General features: G+C 37.3%; 1 protein-coding gene across 1 annotated transcript; it reads right to left on the bottom strand.

Moving 5' to 3' along the window:
- Positions 1 to 1,585: 1,585 nt before the first annotated feature.
- Positions 1,586 to 24,949, bottom strand: LOC121417288 (recombining binding protein suppressor of hairless-like). Its single transcript, XM_041610934.1, has 11 exons — positions 24,349 to 24,949; positions 20,253 to 20,427; positions 17,882 to 17,995; positions 16,077 to 16,242; positions 15,179 to 15,353; positions 14,098 to 14,235; positions 11,763 to 11,875; positions 8,752 to 8,892; positions 6,462 to 6,617; positions 3,467 to 3,570; positions 1,586 to 2,077 (listed from the first exon to the last, which is right to left on the bottom strand). The coding sequence occupies exons 1-11, from the start codon at positions 24,569 to 24,571 to the stop codon at positions 1,747 to 1,749; spliced, it is 1,836 nt and encodes a 611-aa protein (XP_041466868.1). The 5' UTR covers positions 24,572 to 24,949; the 3' UTR covers positions 1,586 to 1,746.

Here is a 24,949-nt window from a genome sequence, read left to right as displayed (position 1 = left end):
GGTAAAGTTTGTTCAACATTCCTCAAGTTAGTTTGCCCGACGTTTCCCTTTGCTTAGAACACATTATTGTGTTTTGTTTCTGTTTCAATATCATTTACATATTGTATTTCATATTTGTTCATAAAACAGAAATACGGAGTACCATCAAGCTACTTTTACCCCTAACAAGAAGAGTGGGGGGCTGATTCAGCCCCCCCCCCTGAAATTTTTCGCTATAAATCTGCAGCGCGAAATTTTTTGACCTCGTTGCTCGCTGAATTTTTACTTCCAAATCTCACGCAACTTTCAAGACCAAAATTGTAACTCCTGTGTATGCGTTTCGGAAATTACACATGTTGTAAATGCATGCAGACCCAAAATTGCTCAAAAAAGTTAGTTTGTGTCCAAATCCAATGCAAAGTGTTTTTAGCCAAAATTCAAAAAAACGTATCATTATTTTTCCTTTTACTGAATAAAATAATTTTCATCTTAATTATAATCTAAATTAAGGCCCCAACAATTTCCATAGAAAAAAAGCAATAAAAAAAACAAAGAAATACATAAGAAATTTAGAAAACAATAAAATACATAATGAAATAAATGTGATGCTGGAATTTCATAGGGTGTATTTGATCAACTTCCAATAGTCTGTGAACCAAAAATTAGCATTTTAGGGCCATTATATAGTTACTTAGAGCAAACTTTAGATTTTACGCATAAATTAGCATAATTAATTAATGATATTTTTCGCAAAATTTGATCTCATAGTTTTGTAGGTTATGCCATGGGTTCAACATTTTATAGGGTATATTTGATCAACTTCCAATAATGAGTCTGTGAACCAAAAATTAGCATTTTACGGGCATTATATAGTTACTTAGAGCAAACTTTTGATTTTACGCATAAATTAGCATAATAAATAAGCAATGATATTTTTCGCAAAACTTGATCTTATAGTTTTGTAGGTTATGCCATGGGTAACGCGCGCGCCAACAATCGTCACAATCATGCAATCGACAGCCGAGATCATAAGGGGGGCTGAGTCAACACCCATCCCCCCCCCCCCCCCCTCTCTTCTTAGGCATCAAAATAGCCCAGTCTATTTAGGGTTGAAATCAACTGAAAGAGAGGAAACTACACAAATTACTACAACACCAAGCCATCTTCCGACAAATCACCAGAGAATATTGTGTATTACATGATAAGGCAGGAGTATTACCTCAAAAATATGACTGGCGGACAAAGAAATGACAAAAAATAGAAAATCTGTCTTGCATTCACGATTTCGATTTCAGACAATATGAGAACACAGAAGTATTGAAATACTGACTTATACTTTTGCACATCCATTCAAACGTCGTTTATTCGTATATTCCCATTGGACATTTGATAGACTTAATACAGAGTGATTTACCTCACTTAGTGCGGTTACACCGAATGACCTTTGACCCTAACTTCCACAATGACGAGATGTACAAAGCAGGTTACTAAGGTCACTTTGCTTACAATGTTCATTAGGTCAAAGGTCAAAGAAAGGTCAGAGGTCAGATAAAGCACAGATCTTATCTACAGCAGTAGCAACCTATCTCGACCTCACATTAACTCAGAAAGGATGAAGAAGTAGATTCCTCCACGACAACAGATGCATGTGGAAGCGAGGCGCTAGGTTAGAAACAGGGATATCCTCCGGAAAGGCTTTGATTCTCCTCTCGACACAACGAGCCCCGTTTCATGTCTGTACTAGTCCAAACAAGTACTGATACCGATTCACTTTCCGCTCATGCGCATGGCGTTGTACGCCATCATCTCCCCCGACATGGCAAGCGACCCCCCTATCGCACCGTCCATTGCCGGCATGCTGTCGGGACCTATCAAGTTCATCTCCGGGAGCCGCTCCCGCCGCATGATGGTGTCGATGGCTCGGCAGTGGGACGTTGCGCATGGTTCCGGAGTGTAGGTGAACATGCGGCCCGTCGGGTAGATGATCCCATCCTGCCGCACTAGCATGATGTTGACCTGGGTCGGACGCTGGATGTACCTCCATTCGCCGCAGAGCGCCGAGATATCCGGCACCACGCAGAACATGAGGTCAGCATTTCTAGGAGAGGAGAAAAACAGAATACACAGCTGTCAACGCAGGGTGCTACATAAGCACTTGCCCGATTGCCCGGGGCAAGTAAAAGTTAGAGTTGGGCAAGTGTTTTGAAGTAAAGGCCAATACAGATTGTCCGAATTGGGCAAGAAAAATTCACACAGTAGAAAGCAAAATTCTCACAGTAGACTGACTAAAAATTAGGGTCGATATGATCTTGACCCTAATTTTGGTAATGGCAGGCAAGATAAAATCACTTTGGAAAAAGAAATGCAATAACAAGATAGATCAGTTCATGCCAAAAGAGAGAAACGGTCAATGGTTCACAAAACTGAAAACTTTCTTTTGAAGAGGTGAAACTTTTTTTTTTCAAGGATTTTTTCGGGCAAGTCAAATAGATTTTTGGGCAAGTATATTCCAACTATTTCAATATTTACTTGTCTGACCGGGCAAGCGCTTCTAAAAAGTTATGTAGTACCCTGCAACATATGGCTGTCAATCTTGATTGTGAAAAAATCTTGTTCTTTTTATTCTGTGAGGGCATTGTGGTCCGTGGGGGCTGCGTAGTCTAGTGGTTACGACTCTTGTCTTTCAATCAGATGGACTTCTTACAAGTAGTTACGATTGATCGGATTAACCTTAACTACATGGAAATAAAACAATGTCATCATTATTTTCTACAGAAAGTTTGCACAATATCCTTCGCAAACACAGAGAACACACCGAATTTCAAGAAAATGATGAATGAAAGAATATGCATCGTACCTAGAATTTTTTTGGAACGAACATGCATTTTAAAAGTTAACATAGCTGGCGTTCCATACGTGTAGCTGTGGTTGATTGAATCAAACGTAACTCTTTGTAAGACAGGACCCAGGCATGCATTTCTTAAAGAGAAATGCCAGTAGTTGCAGTTAACACTGATTTCATGAGAAAGTCTGTAAAACCAGGCTTAATTGTCAGAATATCATCGAGGATCAGTTACATAAACTGAACTTTGTGAAATCTTGAAATCTACGCTGAAAAACCGTTCACACTGAAGATCACCAACACAGATAGGCACAGGTGGGACAGTGTATTATTATTGCTGGAATAAAGACCTGACGGAAGTGACCGAATCCGCGCTTATTTTGCTTATTTCTCAGCAACTACACAATTTCTCCCAGAATCCTTTGGCACATATTTCTTATTCATACAAACAGAAACTTGGGTGGTCATTATATTAGATTCTGTAAAAAGTCATTTTGAGATCGTTACCAAAAGTTGAATTTATCTTTAAACTACGGTATCTTTGTCAATGTTGTAACTACCATGGAAGCCTTCATTGTGATTGATTTCTCGGAACCCAGAAAGCAAAGTGGGGTAGACCAAGTGGCAATTTCCTAAAGGTCTTACCTGTACATCGTCTCTGCTTCGACACATCCGAACCACACCCGTAGATCCGGGGCGAAGTTCTCTCCTCTCAGTTCAAGCATCGCTACATCACCGCCGCCATTTAGCTGAGAATGCAAAAGGAAAGAAACGGGTTGATGACATTTTGGTGGGGGGGTCATGGTCTAGTGGTTACGACTCTCGTCTTTCAATCTGAGGGACCTGGGTTCGAATCCAAGCCATGGCGTGATTTCCTTCAGCAAGAATTTTACCCACATCGTGCTGCACTCAACCCAGGTGGGGTGAATGGGGGATTTATTCCTTGAATGGTTTAGCGCCTATACAGCAGCTCAGCTAAAAGCGCAGTAGAGTCTATGCTATTATGATAGCTGTATAATATAAATGAAACATATTTTTAACAGAGTTCCATAATACAGTGGAACAGTCCTAAAATTCATGAAATCAGTTCCTTTTAATCAATAAAAGCAAAAATAATGATACATTTACGAATTTTAGCTACATCCAGACTTAGCGATGGATTTGTACATAAAACCACATTTTTGAGCAATTTTGGGTTTGTCATGCACTTCTGAAATGTTGCATAACTTCAGAACCGTGTACCCCCATATCATAAGTTGCGCAAGACTTGACGGAATAAAGTCTTGGCGGATTCTTATTTGCGTTACACATTTACCACGAAAAACAGTTCTTGTATGATCACGTTTCATTCAAGCATCCATTTAGCCACCTTCGCCAAAAGCATGCATTTATATCGTGGCCAGGATTAACAATGAAATCAGACCTGGAGGGTGTTTCACAAAGATTCAAGTATGACTTAGAGTCGCACTTAAATGTCGACGCGTACATTATAAGCAACGCGCAATCTTATTGATCAATATACAAATGATGCATGGGTTAGAGTGGGTCAGTAGGAACTGTGTGCACAAGGTAACTTTGGCATGGTTTAACCCACGAGGCGCAGCCGAGTGGGTTTAGACCATAATGCCAAAGTTACCGCGTGCACACAGTTCCACTGACCCACGAAAGAAACCCATGCATCATCTGTTTTATAGAATGGAAAAAATTTATTGAATAAAATACAAAAATTAATGATTTACCGGATGCATGATAATTTCATGCATCCGGTAAATTGAATTTACCGGACGCATGAAAAAATTTACCGGACGCATGATTTTTTTTACCGGACGCATGATTTATTTACCGGATGCATGAAAATTCCAAAATGTAATGCAGACACTTTGATAACCCTGGACAACATAAATATGGGCTTAACTGCATAATATGTTGGCACAAAGGCATTATTATACCCAAAATGCCAAATACAGCTTTGCATTGACAAGATCTTGAGGCAGCCTCCGACCTCCAATAGCAGTGTGTGTATGCCCGGGCCGCGCCGGGGCCAGCGCTTGCAGCTGCCTGGGCAGTGCAGTGGTGAGTGGAGAATTTGGCTGTTCACAGCTCAGGGCAGTAGATCTAACATTAGATCGTATGTCTGGACTTCTCAACTAACAAGTATGCGGGCAGTTTTAATCCCAATGACAATTACGGTACCAGATTTGTACTTACAGATCATTTTGCATCCTTTATTTGATTCATTCTGCCTTGATCGAAAATTCAAAATTTTGACGTAAACAAGCGTAACAGTACATGCGCGATGACATCACAATGACCTTTTCGGGCGATAGCTTGTTTACAGTGGATATCGGATATGGTATAGTGCGCGTCCTCTTGGCATGATCTGACCAATGCTGTCATGCCTTTTATACTGCACGCGACAAGACATTTAAGTGCGACTCATAGTCATACTTAAATCTTTGTGAAACACCCCCCTGTATATATATTTAGATCTAAGCATAATATACATTAACTTAGTGAATGTAAATGCAGTCTTTACATGTAAAATCTTTATACAAGTAGTACCGGTTTCACAGGCATTCTAACAGGTCACATGCCTTCATAAAAGCTGTGTTCATATTAACATATAGACTGATTAACATAAAGCTAATATGAAATCAAAGCTGAATAAATATTTAGATCTAAGCATAATACACTTAGTCTAGTGAATGCAAATGCAGTCTTTACATGTAATTCTGATACCAGTGGTAGCGGTGCAACAGGCATTTTTGAAAGTCACATGCCTTCATAAAAGCTGTGTCCATATCAATCTATATAGACTGATTAAAGGAAACCAAAACCCAAGAAGAGAAGTAATCTTATTGGAAAGAGTAAAATGAGAGGAACAATTTAAAAAGTTTCATCAAAATCGGTTATGAAATAAGCAAGTTATGGCAGTTTGAAAACTCTTGTTGTACTTTCTATGGGCATCCTCAAACTGGCAAATGTGCTTCAAAATGGCTGAGTTTGTGGACAACTCTCCATTTGTTTTGTACACAAATTTTCAGATTTTCCTCATTATCTTTCAAATTGCATCTTGCCTCCTTCTGAGCACAACATATGTCATGGGAAAATATAATCCACACCATATATGTCAAGGTCAGGAGGAGATAATGTGAAATATGTAAAATAAAGGGGAAAATCTGAAAATATGTGTACAAAACAAATGGAGAGTTGTCCACAAAATCAGCCATTTTGAAGCACGTTTGCCAATTTGAGGATCCACATAGTAAATACAACAAGACTTTTTGATTGTCCATAACTTGCTTATTTCATAACCAATTTTGATGAAACTTTTTTTAAATTGTTCCTCTCATTTTACTCTTTCAAATAAGATTGCTTCTCTTTCCATGGTTTTGGTTTCCTTTAACATAAAGTAAATATGAATTCAAAGCTAAATTCATATAGAGCTAATACCTCCCTCACATTTCACTTCGGCGGCCATACGGCAAGTCGAAAAGAGCCGTTTTGTTTAAACCACCTGAATGTCGCTGGTAAAAAAAATATGTGGAAACAGCTGTTTTCGACTCTCCTTAGGTGATACATGACTGAGGTATAAGCGTAATAATAAACGCAACCTAGTGAATGTGAACGCAGTGCTTACACATAAATCTGTAACAAGTGGTACGGGCGTAACAGGCATTTTAACGGGTCCCATGCCTTCATAGAAGCTGTACTCGGCCCTGTCTGTACTGATAATGGTCCACGATGCCCCGTCATTGATGATCTCCCTTTTGGGGTCCTTCGGCGATGGCGTGGCCTTGGAGAAAACGCAAAAAAAACAAAATAAAGTTGATAGACTTATACCGCTTTCAGTAACTTGCTGGTCCGGACCAGGCCCTGGCTGAGTCGTGAAATTTTGAGTTCATGAATTGCGCGGGCTAGAATAGACCATGCCAGGCCCAACCAAAGAGTTTATGATCGATAGCAGCAACAAGCCCGGCCAAATTCCTCCTCGCACGGAGCACTTCTACTCTGTATATGCTGTGTTCACTAACCATGGCAGTTATCCCTTATGTGCCAAAATTCTTGAATCGTCATCATTATTAAAGGGGAAGTTCACCCTGACAAAAAGTATATTGTAAAAAATAGCAGAAAAAAATAATAAAAAATATTGCCGAAGGTTTGAGAAAAATTCATCTAATAATTTAGAATTTCAATTATTTGATTTGTGACGTCATATGCGAGCAGCATTCCTACATAGCGAATGTTAAAAAAATCAATGAAATGTCATTTTCTCAGAAAACTGAAAATGGTTATCACTGTACCTTTTGTATATCAATAGACAAATCATTTCACACCCGATCATAAATAGAAAACAAAATTAAGTCATCAGGAACCATACAAAATTTGAAATTCATGCAATTTATATTACATAACACATGGGGCAGCTGCTCGTTTATGACATCACAATTCCAAAACTGAACTCCAATAAATTAATCTTTAATGGATTTTCTTCAAACCTTCACCAATATTTTTTTTACAATTTTTCTGCTATTTTTACAACAATGTTTTCTTCAGGGTGAACTTCCCCTTTAAAAGTAGCGTGGTGCAGACTATTTCAGTGATGGTCTGGTGAGGGCCAAAATCATGAGTTACTGAAAGCGGTAAAACTGACCTATATCAGGATGCTACATAACTTTTTAGAAGCGCTTGCCCAGTCGGACAAGTAAATTTGGAATATACTTGCCCAAAAATCTATTTCACTTGCCAGAAAAATCCTTGAAAAAAAAAGTTTTACCTCTTCAAAAGAAAGTTTTTGCGGTTTTATGAACCATTGACCTTTTTCTCTCTTTTGGCATGAACAGATCTACCTTGTTTTCTTTTCCAAAGTGATTTTATCTTGCCTGCCATGACCAAAATTAGGGTCAATAACTTAATATATCATGTCATATCAACCCTAATTTTGGTCATTCTACTGTGAGAATGTTGCTTTCTACTGTGTGAATATTGCTTGCCCAATTCGGGCAAGTAGTTTTGGTCTTTACTTCAAAACACTTGCCTGACTCTAACTTTTACTTGCCCCGGGCAATCGGGCAAGTGCTTATGTAGCACCCTGCTATATTCTTAAGCCTGGATAGCGTTTGGTCTGAGTTTAAACTACCGCAAGCCAAATATGTCAAAATTACATTTACACTGTACATGTATGTTTATCTATACTTGCCCCTTTCTTCATGTTTTGATAACGAAAAGAGCTATTTCAGTAATCATTCCCAGTCAGTAATGAATGATTTGAGAGTCTAATATTGGCTATACATATTCAACCAAGGCAGAATTTGAATCACGAACACGGGCCAATGAGAGGCATAGTGAAAATGGAGAAACATATTAAAATGGATTCTATATATTCAGAGAGTATGTTAACAGCTAACATCATTGGGTGATTTGAAGTATGGTGTTGGTCTCAGTGTTGGTGTTGAAATTCAGAGTTTGTAAAACTGATCCTGGGGCCCGTTGCAGAAAGAGTTGCAATCAAACGCAACTTTAAAAATCATGCGCAACTTGATTTTCAACCAATCAACAGCGCGCATTTGGGATTTGCGATTGATATTTTGACTTGCGTTGAAACGCAAATCTTTCTGCAACGGACCCCAGATCACATTCTTGACATCTCAACAACTAGTGAGTGACTTTTCGGGACCATCTTCATTTTATGTTTGGTGTTATAATCGTGTAAAAATTAACCCAACACCAACACCAAAGGTCAACACTGAATTTGAAATCACCCACTGTTTATATGTAATGAAACACTCCCTTGGGGTCTGTTACACAAAAAAATTAGCAATCAATCACAGAACAAACTTTTATGACTGACTGCATTGACTACTATGTACAAAAAATTACAAATATCAATTGTAAGATCAGTTACTGTGTTACGTGACCCTGGTCAGTACCTGGAACTGTATGATTCTCTCTTGGGAGAGGCAGAGGTACATCTTGTCAGTGTCTTTCATGTAGAAGGCACATTTGTGGAGTTGTGAAACCGGGTCATCCGCGTCCATCAGAGCCATCTGCTTATCAACTTTGCGGATAATCTGGAGAAAGGCAGAAAAGATCAAAGAAATATGAAACAATAGGTTTATTTCAGTTCGTCTAATGCCTATTCGTCCAATTGCCAACTCATACACTATCATTTGGTTTACCATCAGTTCATCCACTATTCACATGATCTAATTACCAATTTGTCCCCTCACCTTTTCGGCTAATAACCAGTTGGTCCAATAGACCAGTTCGTAGCTGCTTCTGGACAATGTTGGTCAAATGACCTTTTATTTCTTTTCATTATGATAGGCAGATTTCAAAGCAAGATATTACGTAAGCTTGCCTTACATAGCAGGATGAAGAAACTGAATAGACCAGGTGACTAGAATAGCACACCAATGAACACTTCAAGCCAAGTGTTGCATTCCTACTTTGAATGCATGTTATAGTATGTTGCACAATGTATTTCGCGAACTGTGAAATACCAGTCGTTAGTGGACGTATTGTTGTTTTTTGCGGATGTAAATGAATACCACTATTCAAAAGAATATATGAATAATCAAGACATCAAAGTTGGTGCTTATCTCATTAGATTTTAAACCACCAGGGGCCCGTTGCAGAAAGAGTTGCAATCAAACGCAACTCTAAAATTCACGTGCAACTTGATTTTCAACCAATCAACAGCGCGCATTTTGGACATGCGATTGGTTTTTTATCTTGCATTTAACGCAACTCTTTCTGCAACGGACCCCATGTCACTTTAGTACTAAAGACCTTCCTCTGATCATGCGTAGAATCTTTTGATCATGCGCAGAAAGGAACTACGAACTGGCTTATAGCCATTTAGTACACTCCATTGCCATTCGGTCTAATTGGACTAAGTGTTAATCGTGCAAAATGAATGAAAACAAAATGGATATTAGACCAACTGGTTATGAGACGAAATGGTCTCAGACGAAGTCGTTATCAGACAAAGTGATGAATGGAACAAATGGTTACTGGACCTGGTTGTTAGACAAACTGTTGATGGAAAGAATGGCATTAGACCAAATGAAAGTAGACCATGTGGTGAGTGGACAAGTTGGCAGTAGACCAATTGACAATAAACCACACAATCATTATGGTGATGGCGATTGGCATAACTATTATCATGTTTTGTCTACTTTTTTTTTCTAGAGGAGTAGAGATACATGTTGAAGTCAAGATGACTAGCTGAACTATTATATACAACATTTATGCAATGGTGCTTCTTAAGGCCACCGCACACCTTACGACTGTTCGCAATCCGATTTTGGAACAAATCGCATTTTGCTCATTTTCTAAAAATGAGAATGGAGCATATCATTTAATTTGAGGTTAATATTAATTGAAAGAATTCTAATATAACCATTTCGAAAGATTGCAAGCTATTATTTTGGAGTAAAGGCAAAATTAGTTTCAAATCGTAGCCAATCGTATAACTGCTATGACGTCATTACGACGAGATATTAAATTCGCTTTTATTCTCTGAAGGATGATAGCATAGTCATAGATTTGAACATAGGTATTCACATGATTTAGAACATTACACAGTAAGATATTCCAAGTCTTAATGTTAGCATCAAATTCTACAACATTTTCTTCTGAAATCAGGTCGCAGACCAGTCGTAAAATGTTACCTTTAGCGCTGCGTATTATTGTTTGCATGACATTTGCTCCAACAATTGCTCCGCGTCTTACAAAGAGTTACGACTGATCCAATCAACCACAACTATGGACAGCCAGCAACGTCAACATCTAAAATACACGTCTGTTCAAAAGATATTCTAGATGTGATGTATATTCATACATTCACTGTTTTCTTGACAATTCGGTACATGCTTCTCTTTGTTTTCAAAGGACATTGTGTAAATTTCCTAAAGAAAAGATTTTGACATTGATGGATTTCCATATACTTGAGGCTGATCTGATCAATCATAACTCTATTGGCGTGTTGCAAGAAACTTGCGATCATTTGCAAGTCAATTTTTGGTCCCTAAATCAATCATAAGTCTTGCTGTTAATTGCAAATTCGCGATTGATTGTTAATTTGCTCCTTGAAACAAGAAGTTTAATCTTATTTGCTACAGCTAACATTGATCTATCAGTTGTGAATTGCAACAGAATTTTTGAAATTGATCGCAAATATTTTCTTGCAACGCCCCCTATGTAAGACAGGGCCCGGGTTTCAACACTATACCCTACCTTAAACCTAACATAAAACCCTATTTCGACCCTTACCCTACATCTCAAGACGAAATCAAGCCTAGAGCGATTTTCTCAAGAATAAATGTTGTGTCACCATACTATTACCTGGCTTTAACACAGGTAATTTTATGGGGGGGGGCTCGAGCGAGCATTCACGGATTCCTACCGGGTACCCATTTGCTAAACCGGTGTCACGGAGAAGCACATGTGATAGATAAACATTTTCCAAGTGCTGCAGGGAGATTTGAACCCCAGCCCCAGTGAATCAAGTCCGCAGACTCTTTTGTGAGGCTCCCACTGCCAATCAACTCGGTTAATTCCGATTGAGATATTTTTTTTTTTCTTATATTCATTTACAAATTTCTGCCGTTTGGATGTAATCATCCATCTCAAACACTAGGGAATGTTCACTAGTGCCTGCGATGGCCGAAATCGTGTCTTCTGTGGCTAAAAAAATAAGTTTCAAAAGCCTGAATTCATGTTTTAGTCCAATACCTCAGACAAATTTCCTCTGCGGCCGACATACGGCGAGTCGAAAAAAAAAATTATAAATTTATTCAAACTACCCATTTGTAGCTTGTACAAGAAATGTAAAATGGCTGTTTTTGACTCGCCTTAGGGAAATGTAACTGACGTATAACAAGTGACATCCCTCATCATAATTTCATTGAGAAAAGAATGCCATAAGATAACTTACCAATCTTGGTAACGCCATACCAGTTATTGTATCTACTAGTTTGATGGTAGAGCCATAATGGATATAGCCTTCCCGGACGGTAAACTCCTCACTCTCCGATTCATCATCGTCCACTACAAGAGATAAGAATTATTTTTATAAATAAACCAATTATTTGAAGTATTTTGCTTTACTGGGAAAGGGCCCAAAGCAAATTAAAGTAACAAACCAAATTCTTTCGGTCCCAAGAATTAATTTGGACCATTTTTTTTTAATCAAACATCATAGTCCACTACAAGAGACAAGAATTATTTTTACAAATAAACCAATTATTTCAAGTATTGTGCTTTACTGGGATATGGCCCAAAACAAATCAAACGTAACAAAACGAGTTCTTCTGGTCCCAAGATTTAATTCGGACGTTTTTTTTTTCAGATCAAACATGCCATCTTATTTGTTAGGTGTAAGCCAGTATTAATAATAATAATATGCAACATTTATATAGCACTTAATACTAATGTTTCTAAGCGCTGCATACTATTACCCCGGCTTTAGCACGGCTAGCCTGATCGGGCGCATCGAGCATTCAAGGAATTTCTTCCTACAGGGTACCCATTTACTACACCTGGGTTGAGAGTGGCAAATGTAGATAAACGCCGTGCCAAAGGACGCTCGTGCTGCGGTGGGAGTTTGAACCCCGGAACTTGTGGTTTACAGTCCGGAGACTTATCCACTGAGCCACAACACCTCTACAGTATGAAAGTCTTGACATGATTCATCTTTCTAAGCATGCCTTTTAATTCAATTCAATTCAACTTTATTCAATTCCAATATTAAAAACATTTAACAACACACAATAAAAAAAAATGCAATTCAAGATAAGATAAAGTAATTCAATGGTATATACATGCATATTGAATAGAAAAAAAGTATTGAAATTAGGTATAGCTGTAAAAGACCAAAGAGGTCTTGTCAAGACAGTTCCCTTAATAACATAAGATTTGATCAATTAATAAAAGCGGAGAACAAATTCAGTGAATACTCAGTAAATAAAAAATGAATCGCGTCTTGTACCAAAACAAACCCAGAACAAACATACATGAATAGGGAAGGAGAGAATGGAAAGCAGGGGGGGGGGGTGAAAGTAAAAAGGAGACCAAAAAAATCCTTTAGAATTCAACGAGAGTCACGTTTGATCAAATAAAGCTTTAGATAGCGTTTAAATCTGTTATAAAATGAAATTGAGGTTATACATGTAGCTGTGAATTTGATTATGACATCCAGGGCAGACCGTAAATGCAAGTAAGAATAAAATCAAAAAAGCTTTAGATATTTGTTCCTACTTTATCCTGACCACAGCATTTACAATACGTTGGATTCACAATACAGTGCGCCATCTATCAGTTGCGGCGGACAGGCCAAAATTCGCAATGCCTCATTGGAAAAAGTCGGCACCTGTTTCACGAGCTAGTAATAATAAAGTGCATGAGCGCGATTATTCGGAGCTTGCCGACGCAGTTTGACCGGATTTGCAGTGTACTAGTGTCCAGGAGGTGGGAGAGAGATTTGCCCGCATATTCATTTGCGAAATTTTGACCGTTTTCGATGAATTACTGCACTATGGGTTTCTTTTTGAAGCATCACAGTCACATTACAGTCCCGGGGGGGGGGGGGGGTGCGGATTGGGCCACTTTCATCGAAAAGCTCCCTAAACACATATTTTTAATATTCTGAAAATGCACCCCTTAACATGTATTGGCATGTAAAACCCTACCCTCAACAAGTTTTGGAAACAAAACGACACTCTTGGTAAATATTCCCTGAAATGAACCCCTAAACAAGTACAGGAATATTTTATTGTTGTATCACGTACGGGTCCTTCTGTCTACGGTTTTACCCTTTACACATCATTTGAATTAGTACGACCCCCTCTTCCACCCCTCGTGCAAATCGGACTCTAAACACGTAGTATTGGGGCAAAAAGGACATCCTATATCTTATTTTATCATCACTGCAAATTCGACCCTAAACATGTAATTTTCTTATCGAAATAGATACCCTTTTTTCATTATTTTTGTGTTTTTGACACCCTTATCACGTTACGTACATGTACGTAACATGCCCTATCTTGAAAAAGACATCCTTCTTACGTGTTTTTTGGTTGTGCATGGTATCCATTCATCAATGTAAGTGCCCCCCCCCCGGGATTACAGTACACTATCACTTTGCGCTGCCTGCAATGTTGACCGCAGAGCTAGTCAATCAGCCTGTCCTCTGCAACCTATAGAGGGCGCACCGGATAGTGGGTAAGCACCATAAAAAAACCCATCGTAAATGATCACCATTTCATACTTACAGAGATGGATAGTGAAGGCTCCCCACTGTTGAGAGCTTGCCTTGAAATTATTGTTTTCTACATGGAGGTACCTGGTGCTCACGGTCTGCGATCTCAATCGATTGAAGAGGGCCACTGTCGACCCAGACTGAATACATACTGAAATTTGGAAATGAAAGTAAGTGTGATTTATACTGAAGGCAATTTTAAGGACATGGTCTGCGATCTAAATTGGTTGAAGAGAGCTACTGTCGACGTGAAAAATATATACTGAAATTTGAAAAGGAAAGAGTGATTTATACTGAAGGCAACTGTAAGGACATGGTCTGCAATCTCAATCGATAGAAGAGAGCAACAGACGACCCAGACTGAACTAAATACATACTGAGTTTTGAAAAAAAAAGCATGATTATATACTACAGGCAACTTTAAGGACAACGGCTTCGACCTCAATTGATAAGAGAGAGCCACTGTCGACTCAGACTAAATACACACTCGAATTAAAAAAAAAAATGTGGTTTTGTACCAAGGCAACTTTGTTTGTGCTTTTTGGGTGTGAGCTGATGGGGGGGACCTCAATTGATCGAAGAGAACCACTGTCGACCCATACTGAATACGTACTGGAATTTGAAAAAATAAAGAAAGTGTGGTTTTGTACTAAGGCAACTTTAGCCCTAAACAGGCCAGGCTTTTTGGGTGTTAGTTGATTCAATCCCGCCTTGAGGTCTTGCCCGCCGATAACTCGAACGCCCTGAAAATTGGCATGATAATAGTGTGGAATGTAATTTACAAGGCTATTTTATTCATGAGTCCACTATTTTAATCAATGAGTCCACTCTTCAAACAATGGACTCGTGAATAAAACAGCGTATTCAACCATGGTAACAGGCTTCAATTCGTCGCACTGTGACAAAGGAACGCATCAGTATTGGACGCTCTTTAGTACACAGGGTAAATTAAGCGTAATTTACGCAGGAAATCTGCATAAACCATGGGTTCGACCGATGGTTTTCAAAACCATCTTTGTGAATTTGGGCCAGTATGTCTGAGAAAGACAGACAGACAGATAGAGAAGACAGAAAAAAAAAAAGTTTATACTTACAGTCAGCATTTTTCAGCGATTGCTTTTTCTTGGAAGGTTTCGAAATGACTTTGATCCTCTTGCTGTTGAACATGCCGATATCTTCCCCATTTCCATAAAACATCTTCACACTCAGAAAGAAATGCTTTCTCTTGTCCGAGTCTGAAATGTATAACGTCTTAGCGGCACAGTAATCCTGTAATAATAAAGATTCAAGATTAAAGTTTATTCAGAACATTGGAGAAAACACATGTTTACAACACAATAGCCTCCCCCCAAAAAAATGATTATTTATCCCCCAATTTCCATAAAACATCTTCAAGCTCAGAAAGAAATGCTTTCTCTTGTCCGAGTCTGAAATGTATAACATCAGTAGCGGCACAGTAATCCTGTAATAATAACGATTCAAGATGAAAGTTTATTAGACCATTTTAGTAAAGCACATGTTTACAACACAATATCCCCCCCCAAAAAAAAAAAATCATAATCTAGCCTTCCCAGTTTCCGTAAAATATCTTCAAGCTCAGAGAGAAATGCTTTCTCTTGACCGAGTCTGAAAAGTATAACATCAATAGCGGTACAGTAATCCTGTAATAATAATAAAGATTCAAGATTAAAGTTTATTCAGACCATTGGAGAAAACACATGTTTACAACAAAAAATCCCCCCCCAAAAAAAAAAAATCATAATCTATTCTTCCCAGTTTCCGTAAAATATCTTCAAGCTCAGAGAGAAATGCTTTCTCTTGTCCGAGTCTGAAATGTATAACAGCAATAGCGGCACAGCAATCCTGTAATAATAACAATTCAAGATTAAACTTTTTTTAAACCATTTGAATAAAACACATGTTTACAACACAATGTCCCCCCCCAAAAAAAAAAAAATCAAAATCTATCGTTCCCGTTTTCAAAAACCTTACCTTTCCTTCTAAGTTGAGTTGTTGCATATCTTGATCACTGTTACCAATCCCAATGAAGGCACAGACTTGGCTTCCGGCTTCCGTCTCTCCATCTTTCAGCATCTGTTCCCGCTTCCTCTTCCAGCCGGGATTTAGAAGATAGATACAAGGAGGGGGGCAGAAGAACCTAAACAAAAACACGAAAAAAAAATAACAATAGTTTAACCTTGTTTATCGGGCATGGTGGCAGAGTGCACATGTCACATACAGGAGGTCATGGGTAGGAGTACATGTAAAAGACTTGCAAAAAAAATATCCTTTTGAATACTTTATTGATCCAAGAATGGTCATTTAATTGCCAACATAATCAATTCCATATCCATAGTTGTACAAACAGTTACATAATGATGATGAAATAAAAGTTAAGGAACAACAAAAATTTTCTTTTTTTTAAAGGACCTTACAGATCCTAGAATGCTGGGCACTCAGCTTTTAGATCAGAGAAGGGTAATAACAGGCCCTCTGGTAAAGCAATGTCATAACTGAATTATCAGTTACATGACAATTGCCCTATGCTTTATTTCTTCTAAGATGTAGGGTTAGGGCTGCAATAGAGTTTTATGTTAGGTTTAGGATATACCAGTTTTGGTAACGATTTCAAAATGAGTTTGTACAGACTCCAATGAAATGACCACCAAAGTATCTGTATAAATAAAAAATATGTGCCAAAGGATTCTGGAAGAAATTGTGTAATTCCTATTTACTTTTGTATACATTGTATATTTCATTTTAATAAACTGCCTCTTTTATGAGATCTATCAGTAGATCATGTATTCTTTATATAAAAAGCGCAGGTAATATGGATTTTTAAAGAATACATTATGGATAAAGAGTTTGTTTCACCATAAGAGCTAAAAAGGACATTTTAGGGGGATTTTACAGTCTTTCACAGGGAAAGTTGTTCACATGTGACATCACAGATCTTTGTCGCATTGCCAATCACCATAGCATTAGTGATCGCAATATTCAAATGCTCATAACTTTATCATTATTTGTCAGATTTTTCTCAAACTTTCTTTGACCTTATTCTTTGAATTTTCTCTTTCAACATAAGCCCACTTGTTCCAAAGGTTTCATTCCCCTTTAAGGTCTTCTCAGTGGGACCTGGTAATTTTAGATGTGTGGTTAACGGCCGAGATCTCACTGACCCCTCCCCCCTCTTTGATATCCCGGCCATATGATCTCATGATCTCCCCAATCCCTCAGCCTATATCTCAATACATAATCAATACTTAATCAATGCTTCTACAGGAAGTATAACAGGAAACTATATGTCTACCAATTCCAAATTTCTTAAGAAAGTATTACTTATTCATCTTCCAGCTAAACTTCTGACGCACACACATTTTATGGGTTTCTTCTTCACTACATTTCATGTTCTCCCTAAAAGGTCAACTCCCCCAATTCAGGGTTGTGAAGTACAGGTTGTTTTGGTCAAGCATCCAAGTTTGACCAACACCTGTTTGGCTGTAAAGAGTCTTGACCAGACCAACATATATATCAGTTTTGGAGTTTAGAGCTACAGAAAAGTATACTTAGTTTGCAGCATATATATCATCTTCATCTTCAGAGTATAGTCACCATCAGACTTACTCATGCATTTGTCATCATCATCATCAAGTTATCATCTTTAATTAATAAATGTATATATGAACTGTACATCCTGCATCGATTAGTCTCATTTTAAGTCTGGTTGAAAATAAAAGAGCATTAGAACCTACGACAACACAACACGAGACAGGGTTAATACAATGAACAGTTCTTACCTCTTCTCATTCCCGTATGATTTCTGGGCTACTTTGGCATGCTGTATGACAACCGTCTGGTGGCACCTGTCCTCTAAGTATTTTTTCATTGATTCTTTGGTTAATCTTTGGCCTCTACAATAATGGAAAATGATATCAAAGCAAAGATAAATATTACCAGCATGTTGTACTCCGCTGTATACTTCACATTTGTGGTGCAGATCACAAGAAGAGCAGTTTGAGGAAACTTGTGGTAGCTTACACGTAGGTACACCTCCTTCCCAGACACTCTAGTGCTAGCAGAATGTTTGCTGATGCTCATGTACAATGTACCCTCGTGTCAAGCAGTTGTTAGAAACTTAACTTTCAAGTTTATTGATACCCTTTTTACACATGCTAAAATTTCCTTAACCCCGTACTATAGGTGGGGCTAAATTGCCATTTAGCCCCACCTATAGTACGGGGTTAAGCTTAGCCCACTTTCTTTTTACACAGCATTTTTGCAAAGTGGGCTAACCCCAATTTTAGTACAGGATTATTTGGCCCTGCAAAAAAGCAGGGTTATCCCAGCAATTGCGGTGCTAAGAGTGATAGTACGGGGTTAAGATCGCTAGTGTAAAACGAAAGTGGGCTAACCTTAACCCCGTACTATAGGTGGGTCTAAATGGCAATTTAGCCCCACCTATAGTACGGGGTAAGGAAATTTTAGCGTGTGTAAAAAGTGTACGAGTGAAGTACTTGTACTACGAATGATCGACAAATGTCCTTAAAGCATGAGCTACCACTAGTCCGGGGTAAGCGAGTTTTGTGTGTGAAAAGCAAGCATTCCTTATCCGGGGTTAGCAATTAACAATTTGGCATGTGTGAAAAGGAAAAAAATAGTACGGGGGTAAGGATAGTACAGGGTTAGCGATAGTCCGGGGCTAAGAAAATCCCGTGTAAAAAGGGTATGAGAGACTTGCCATTTCTGAAAATACTATCCAGTGCACTGATCAGGGAAAAAATTAATAATTTATTTTCCGGGGCTATTTTTGAGCTCACTAGCCCAAATATCCTAATTTGTGTTAAAGTTTACATTGGACTCTATAGGAATTTCAGGGGCTCTATTTTAGTTTTCCAGGGGCCCGTTGTATAAAACTTTTTACCTGAGAAAACTCAGGTTATTTTTACCACAGTTTTTGCCCTGTGTTAAAGTCAATGGCAGAAATCAGACTAACCTTAGTTGTCATTTTTTACCAGATTTTTCTCAGGTAAAAAGTTTTATGCAACAGGCCCCAGGGCTCTTTAGGGCATTTCGGGGGCAAAATCGCCCCGAGCCCCCGTGTATTTTTTCCCTGGCACTGATGAACGAGGTTTACATCAGAATTGTGGAAGCATTGGTATAACAATTTAATGGCAGAGTCATGAGTCAGGATCTACATGTACTAAAATAGTTACTATTGCCATTCACAGCTGCCAAGTAGTACTGATTTTCCATATTTAGTACTGAAAATAGAGAAGAATACTGATGGTTTCATGCAAAATACTGATTTCTTAAGTTTCAGTTTATGTGTTGTCCTATGGTATTCCTGTGAAAATACTACTTTCCTTACCAAAATACTGATTTTCAGCCTTGAAAATACTAAAATGTTCTTGTTCAGGTTGGCAGATCTGGCCATTGTAAATATTTCCATTGTACTTTTTATACATTGCTGTCACTTTGTTTTGTGTACCGGTATTCATTGTTAATTTCTAATATCATTTTAGGGCACATGTATACCTTGTTCTATAATCTAGTTATATCTCTGTATGCCTGCCTTGATGTATTCTCTGATGTTTGTAATATATAGACCTCTGCTTTATATGCAGTTGTGTCTTGAATAAAATCTTGAATTGAATTACATGTAGGCCAATAAAGCAGAGCTAATTTCAGGTAAATGCAATCAAAACAATTTTCTAACTTATAACCTTTGGCAAGAATTTAATAACGATACAATTAACATTAAAAAAATGAATTAATTAACAAAAATCAGACAAATAAAAATATAAAAAGAGTGTAGCTACATGTATATTAAAGAACGAATGATAAAACAACTCTAATAGAGTAACCTTTGGCAAGAATTTAATAATGATAAAATCAACATACTTTTTTTTTAAAAAATGAATTATTAAAAAAAATTAGACAAATCAAAATATAAAAAGAGTATACACCTGTAGCTATAAGAAAGAAATGATAAAACAACTCTAATAGAGTTATCTTTGGCAAGAATTAAATAATGATCAAATTAACATTAAAAAAAATGAATTATTAAAAAAAATTAGACAAATCAAAATATAAAAAGAGTATAGCTATAAGAAAGGAATGATAAAACAACTCTAATAGTACAAAAAAATAAAGTATTTGATTTCATACCTTGAATGTAATTCATCCGCATGCATAGCTGTTGTCCCAGCGTTGGGAGGGGAAGAGCTGAGGGCGGGGCTGGGAGGGCTATGTACTGAGGTTGCTATGGTGTTGCTATGGTGAGGGCTTGACGTCCTGGCGACCATGCTCAATGCTTGCGAGTGTGACGGGATACTGGCGGAACCTGAATTCAAGGAAATGGATTATAAAAATGGACATAAAAATGGAGATGCCTATTCAATACCTGAAAATATCTGTAAACAAAATGAAATGACGATTCATGAATTGCATTAATAAATGATATTATAGTACTGTATTAACAATAAAAACAGTTAATAATACAATTTATTATTGATAACAATGAAACATTAATTATTGTATAATAAATAACATACATGTACATATCATAACAATAATTAGAAGCAATGTTTTTGAAGATGATAATTATAATCAAAACAGGACAGGTGCACATGACAAAACATGATTGCCCCATGTACATTGTTATGTACATAATTATCAACACAAATTTATGTTAAAATGACTTGAAAATAACAAATATACCAATCATTCACAATGTGTACATGTACATGTATTTCATGTCACCATCTACCCATCTACAGGTACATGTAGATCAAAAATAAATTTTAAAAGTATCTTTTCTTATATGTTTTACATCAGGTTGAGCTAAATTCACAATCAGGTGCGGCCCTCACTATATACACAGCAGAGCCCTCTGCTTCCTGATAAAGTACATTACAAATGTACATGTACATCTAGCCATGGGAAATGATTTTGAATGATAATTCTGCATCGGGTATCTCCTGTCTGTGAAGCAACCTCCCTCACACAGTGTAACAAATGATGGGAAAATCGAGGCCCAATGACATCTGTACTATGCACTCATGATCATCATCAAATGCCTAGTCTGATTTGCAGACCCCTTTTTTGGCTGGCTTTCTACATGTACATGTATATCAGGGCCCCGTCTAAGTACAAAGAGTTACGATTGATCCAATCAATCGTAACTCGATGGAAATCCATCAGTGGCATACTTTTTTCTACAGGAAATTTACAAAATGTCCTTTGTAAACAAAGGAAAACACACCAAATTGTCAAGAAATCAATGAATTTATATACATTCCTATCTAGAAAAGTTTTTGAACAAACAAGCATTTGATACATTGGCTTTGCTGGCCGTCCATAGTTACGATTGATAAGATCAACCGCAACTCTTTGTAAGACAGGCCCCTGGCCTCTCAGGCCCCCTTCAGAACTTGTTGCTTTGGACCTACATGTACATTTATCTAAAAAAATATCTATTTTAATATTCCGTAAAAAATTGCTCTTAATTATAATGCTAATGTAAATGTACACTGTATGCATAATTAGTATGCTAAATAATTCTTTTCGCGTAATTACTATGCAAAATCATTCTTTTTTAGTAATTAGTATGCAAAATCAATCTTTTTGCTCTTACCATACCTCCAAAGCTCCAGATTTTCTCATCTTTGGTGAAGGAACTCTGATTGTGTTATTAGCCAATGTTCTTTAAAAATTGTGATAATCAGATCAATATCCTACATGTAGATGCGCATGTGCATGTATTATTGTATTGTATTGTTTTTGCAACTGTTTGATTTTCATGTTTTTTCTATGAAAGTTGTCGCTACAGGTGTATGTATGTACACATGTGACCCCAAACAGCATCAGATCAATATTTTGAAACATGTTTTGTTTTTAAATTGTAAACAAAATTATGTTTTACGGCAATTTTTGGTTTGACAATGTTATGAAGCGGATCTTCGGAACCGTAAACTTGGTCTTAGAAGGTGCGGGAGATTCAAAGGAAATACGTCACAGAATATTGAGAGCTTTTCGCTTTCTAAAACTATTACCCCAAAAGTTGAGGGAGGGCCTCCAAGCTGACCCCTCCCCCAATGAAGGCAGAGTCACGTGTAAGGTTCAAGACCAAATTCAAAAAAGCGGTTTACGAGAACCTCCATAGCGGCATAGCCCCATTTACCGTACATACCAATTAGTACATGTATACAAATAGCGAATAGGCATGAGTAAGATGGTGCGAGATTTCGCATGAGGTGAAGAGAGTGTCTTTTTCTTTCACCGAATGCAAAATCTTGCACCATTGCACAAATAATCTGTGTCGTACGCCTCAGAATTAAACGAAAATATGAAAAAAACACCAACACCGAACTTGAAATCACTGCAGAGTTTTACCCTGCAGTAATCTATGAAAAAGGAGCAAAAAATTTGAAAGCGAAAAGCAAAGCCCACAAGCGAACATGACCTTGGGCAGCATTGCGCATTTAGCCAACAGGCTTATACGTATATTGCACCTTCACTTTACTGAGTGCAATGAATTAAATCATATTGTGACGTCACCTCCTAAAGCCATGATACATTTTGGATGTTTGAATGTTTGACATTCAGCCTCTCGACTCATTTGCTTGTGTACAACAAGCTAAGTAGGCGTTGTACAACATGAAATGTTGACTTATAAACAGGGCCCCCCAGCATAAAAGTTACTTGCCATCCAACGCTAACTACATGTACATGTACCATGGTAACGGTGATCAACAGCCAATCAGAATCAAGGATTCCATGCAAGTTGACAGAGCATGGCAAAGTTACCATACATGTAATGGTAAATTTATAACTTAAATCTGGAAGAGGTCTGTTTTACAAGACTATCAACAGGCCATTGTGTTCTGTGTTTCTCCTACTGGAAATATGATCCTTTCTACATATTACCATTTTTTAATTAACTTCAATGGCAATGCGCACATGGGTGAGTTTCTACAAACTCTAGATCTACATGTATGTAACATTTTGCATCTTTCATAATGACTTTTACTTATTGTTAAAGGGGGAGTTCACCCTGATGAATAGTTTGTTGTAAAATAATAGCATGAAAACGATAAAAAAAAAATATTGGTGAAGATTTGAGAAAATCTATTCAATATTGAATTTCCAAGTTTTTGATCTGCAATGTCATAAACAAGCAGTTTCCCCATATGATATACATATATAAAATGCATTAATTTCAAGAACTTTTTTAATGGCTTGTGCTGACTTACATGTATTTTTTAATTTATTTCATTCTCAGGAGCATACTCTATAAAATGATTTGTGTATTGATAACCTAGAGGTACAATAAAAACCATTTTCAATTTTCTGAGAAAATGACATTTCATTTATTTTTAACCATACGATATAGGAAAGCTGCACGCATATGACGTCACAAATCAAATACTTAATATTCTAATAACTTTTTTATTCCTTAAATGATTTTCCTCAAACCTTTGCCAACACTTTTTTTCTTCTATTTTTAGATTAATTTATCAGGGTGAACTTCCCCTTTATAAAAGGACAAGTCCACCCAACAAAAAGTTGATTTGAATAAAACAGAAAATTCAAATAAGCATAAAACTGAAAATGTCATCAAATTCGGTTGTAAAATAAGAAAGTTACGACGTTTCAAAGTGTTGATTTTACACAGTATGCAAATGAGGGGACTGATGACATCCCAACTCACTATTTAGTTTATAATTCATATGAATTTTTATGATCTCCTTATTGTCATGTGAAATAGTTTTACTCCACCCTGAACAAATGTGGGAATGTCATTTGTTTTGACATTTTGTGGTTCAAGCAAAATTGTCCTTAGACATTTTGTGGTTCAAACAAAATTGTCCTTATTGTCATAAGAGATATTCTATAATCTAAACAATAAAAACAAAAGAAATAGTGTGTGACATGTAGATGTAGGCAAGTACATGTATACATGTACATGAAGCTTTGCGTAAAGTGTAGCTTTTTAATTGTAATAAAAAGATAAATGGAAAAACGGAAGAACAATTGAAAAATCACAAATTAAGACTTGAACAATCAAAACTGAAAACAAATACGGTACATGTACAGTACATGAAAGCTGAAAAATTAAAAATCGAATTGAAAAAAAAATAAGTTTATGATAAGAGAATGAAGCTGATAAATGAATGATACTGATATTGAAAAAAAAAAAGTAATTAAAATCTGAATTGAAATCATTTAAAAAACAGAATAATGATAAATCTGGAAAACTTACTGTGGTATTTCATGGAATCGTTCGCCACTTGAATGACAGTACCGTATGAGATACCCGAAGCCCCTCCCACCGCGCCCATAATGAGTTGATGTTGACCCCGTGACATCATGTGCAGGTCATCGCTCAGATCCCTCCCACCAGCGACGCCCATACCACGTTGCGACAGGTTAAGCGCCTCGTACGACGCATGCTGATTCATACTGGTGTGTGTTATGAGTTGCATATATTGAGTTCCTAAGTAGTTGAAGTCCGATTGTTGCTTCACATATGTGTTCACAAACTTTAGTCTCGTTGCTATGTCAGGGGGAATGATATTCACTTACATGACTAGTCTTTTGTCCAAGTCTCAATTGATTTTAAGGTGAACAACTCCAACAAGCTCCTGAAAATATATATAGTTTTACTGCTCAGTCCAGGATGCCTAATTTTGCGTAATATTTAGCATCTAGGCACGTATCATACAATGTTTGCTTTGACAAAAATTACTTGGAAAATATCTCAAAGTGGTATTAAAATGGAAGCAACAAGGAGAATTGGCACGATGTTTGGTTTGGTTACAAAAGATGAAAGATGAATTGCATACGGTATAACATTTACATGT

The sequence above is a fragment of the Lytechinus variegatus genome, chromosome 6 (genome assembly GCF_018143015.1).
Source record: "Lytechinus variegatus isolate NC3 chromosome 6, Lvar_3.0, whole genome shotgun sequence".
Classification (NCBI taxonomy): domain Eukaryota; kingdom Metazoa; phylum Echinodermata; class Echinoidea; order Temnopleuroida; family Toxopneustidae; genus Lytechinus; species Lytechinus variegatus.
This window is presented reverse-complemented; position numbering and strand designations above follow the sequence as displayed.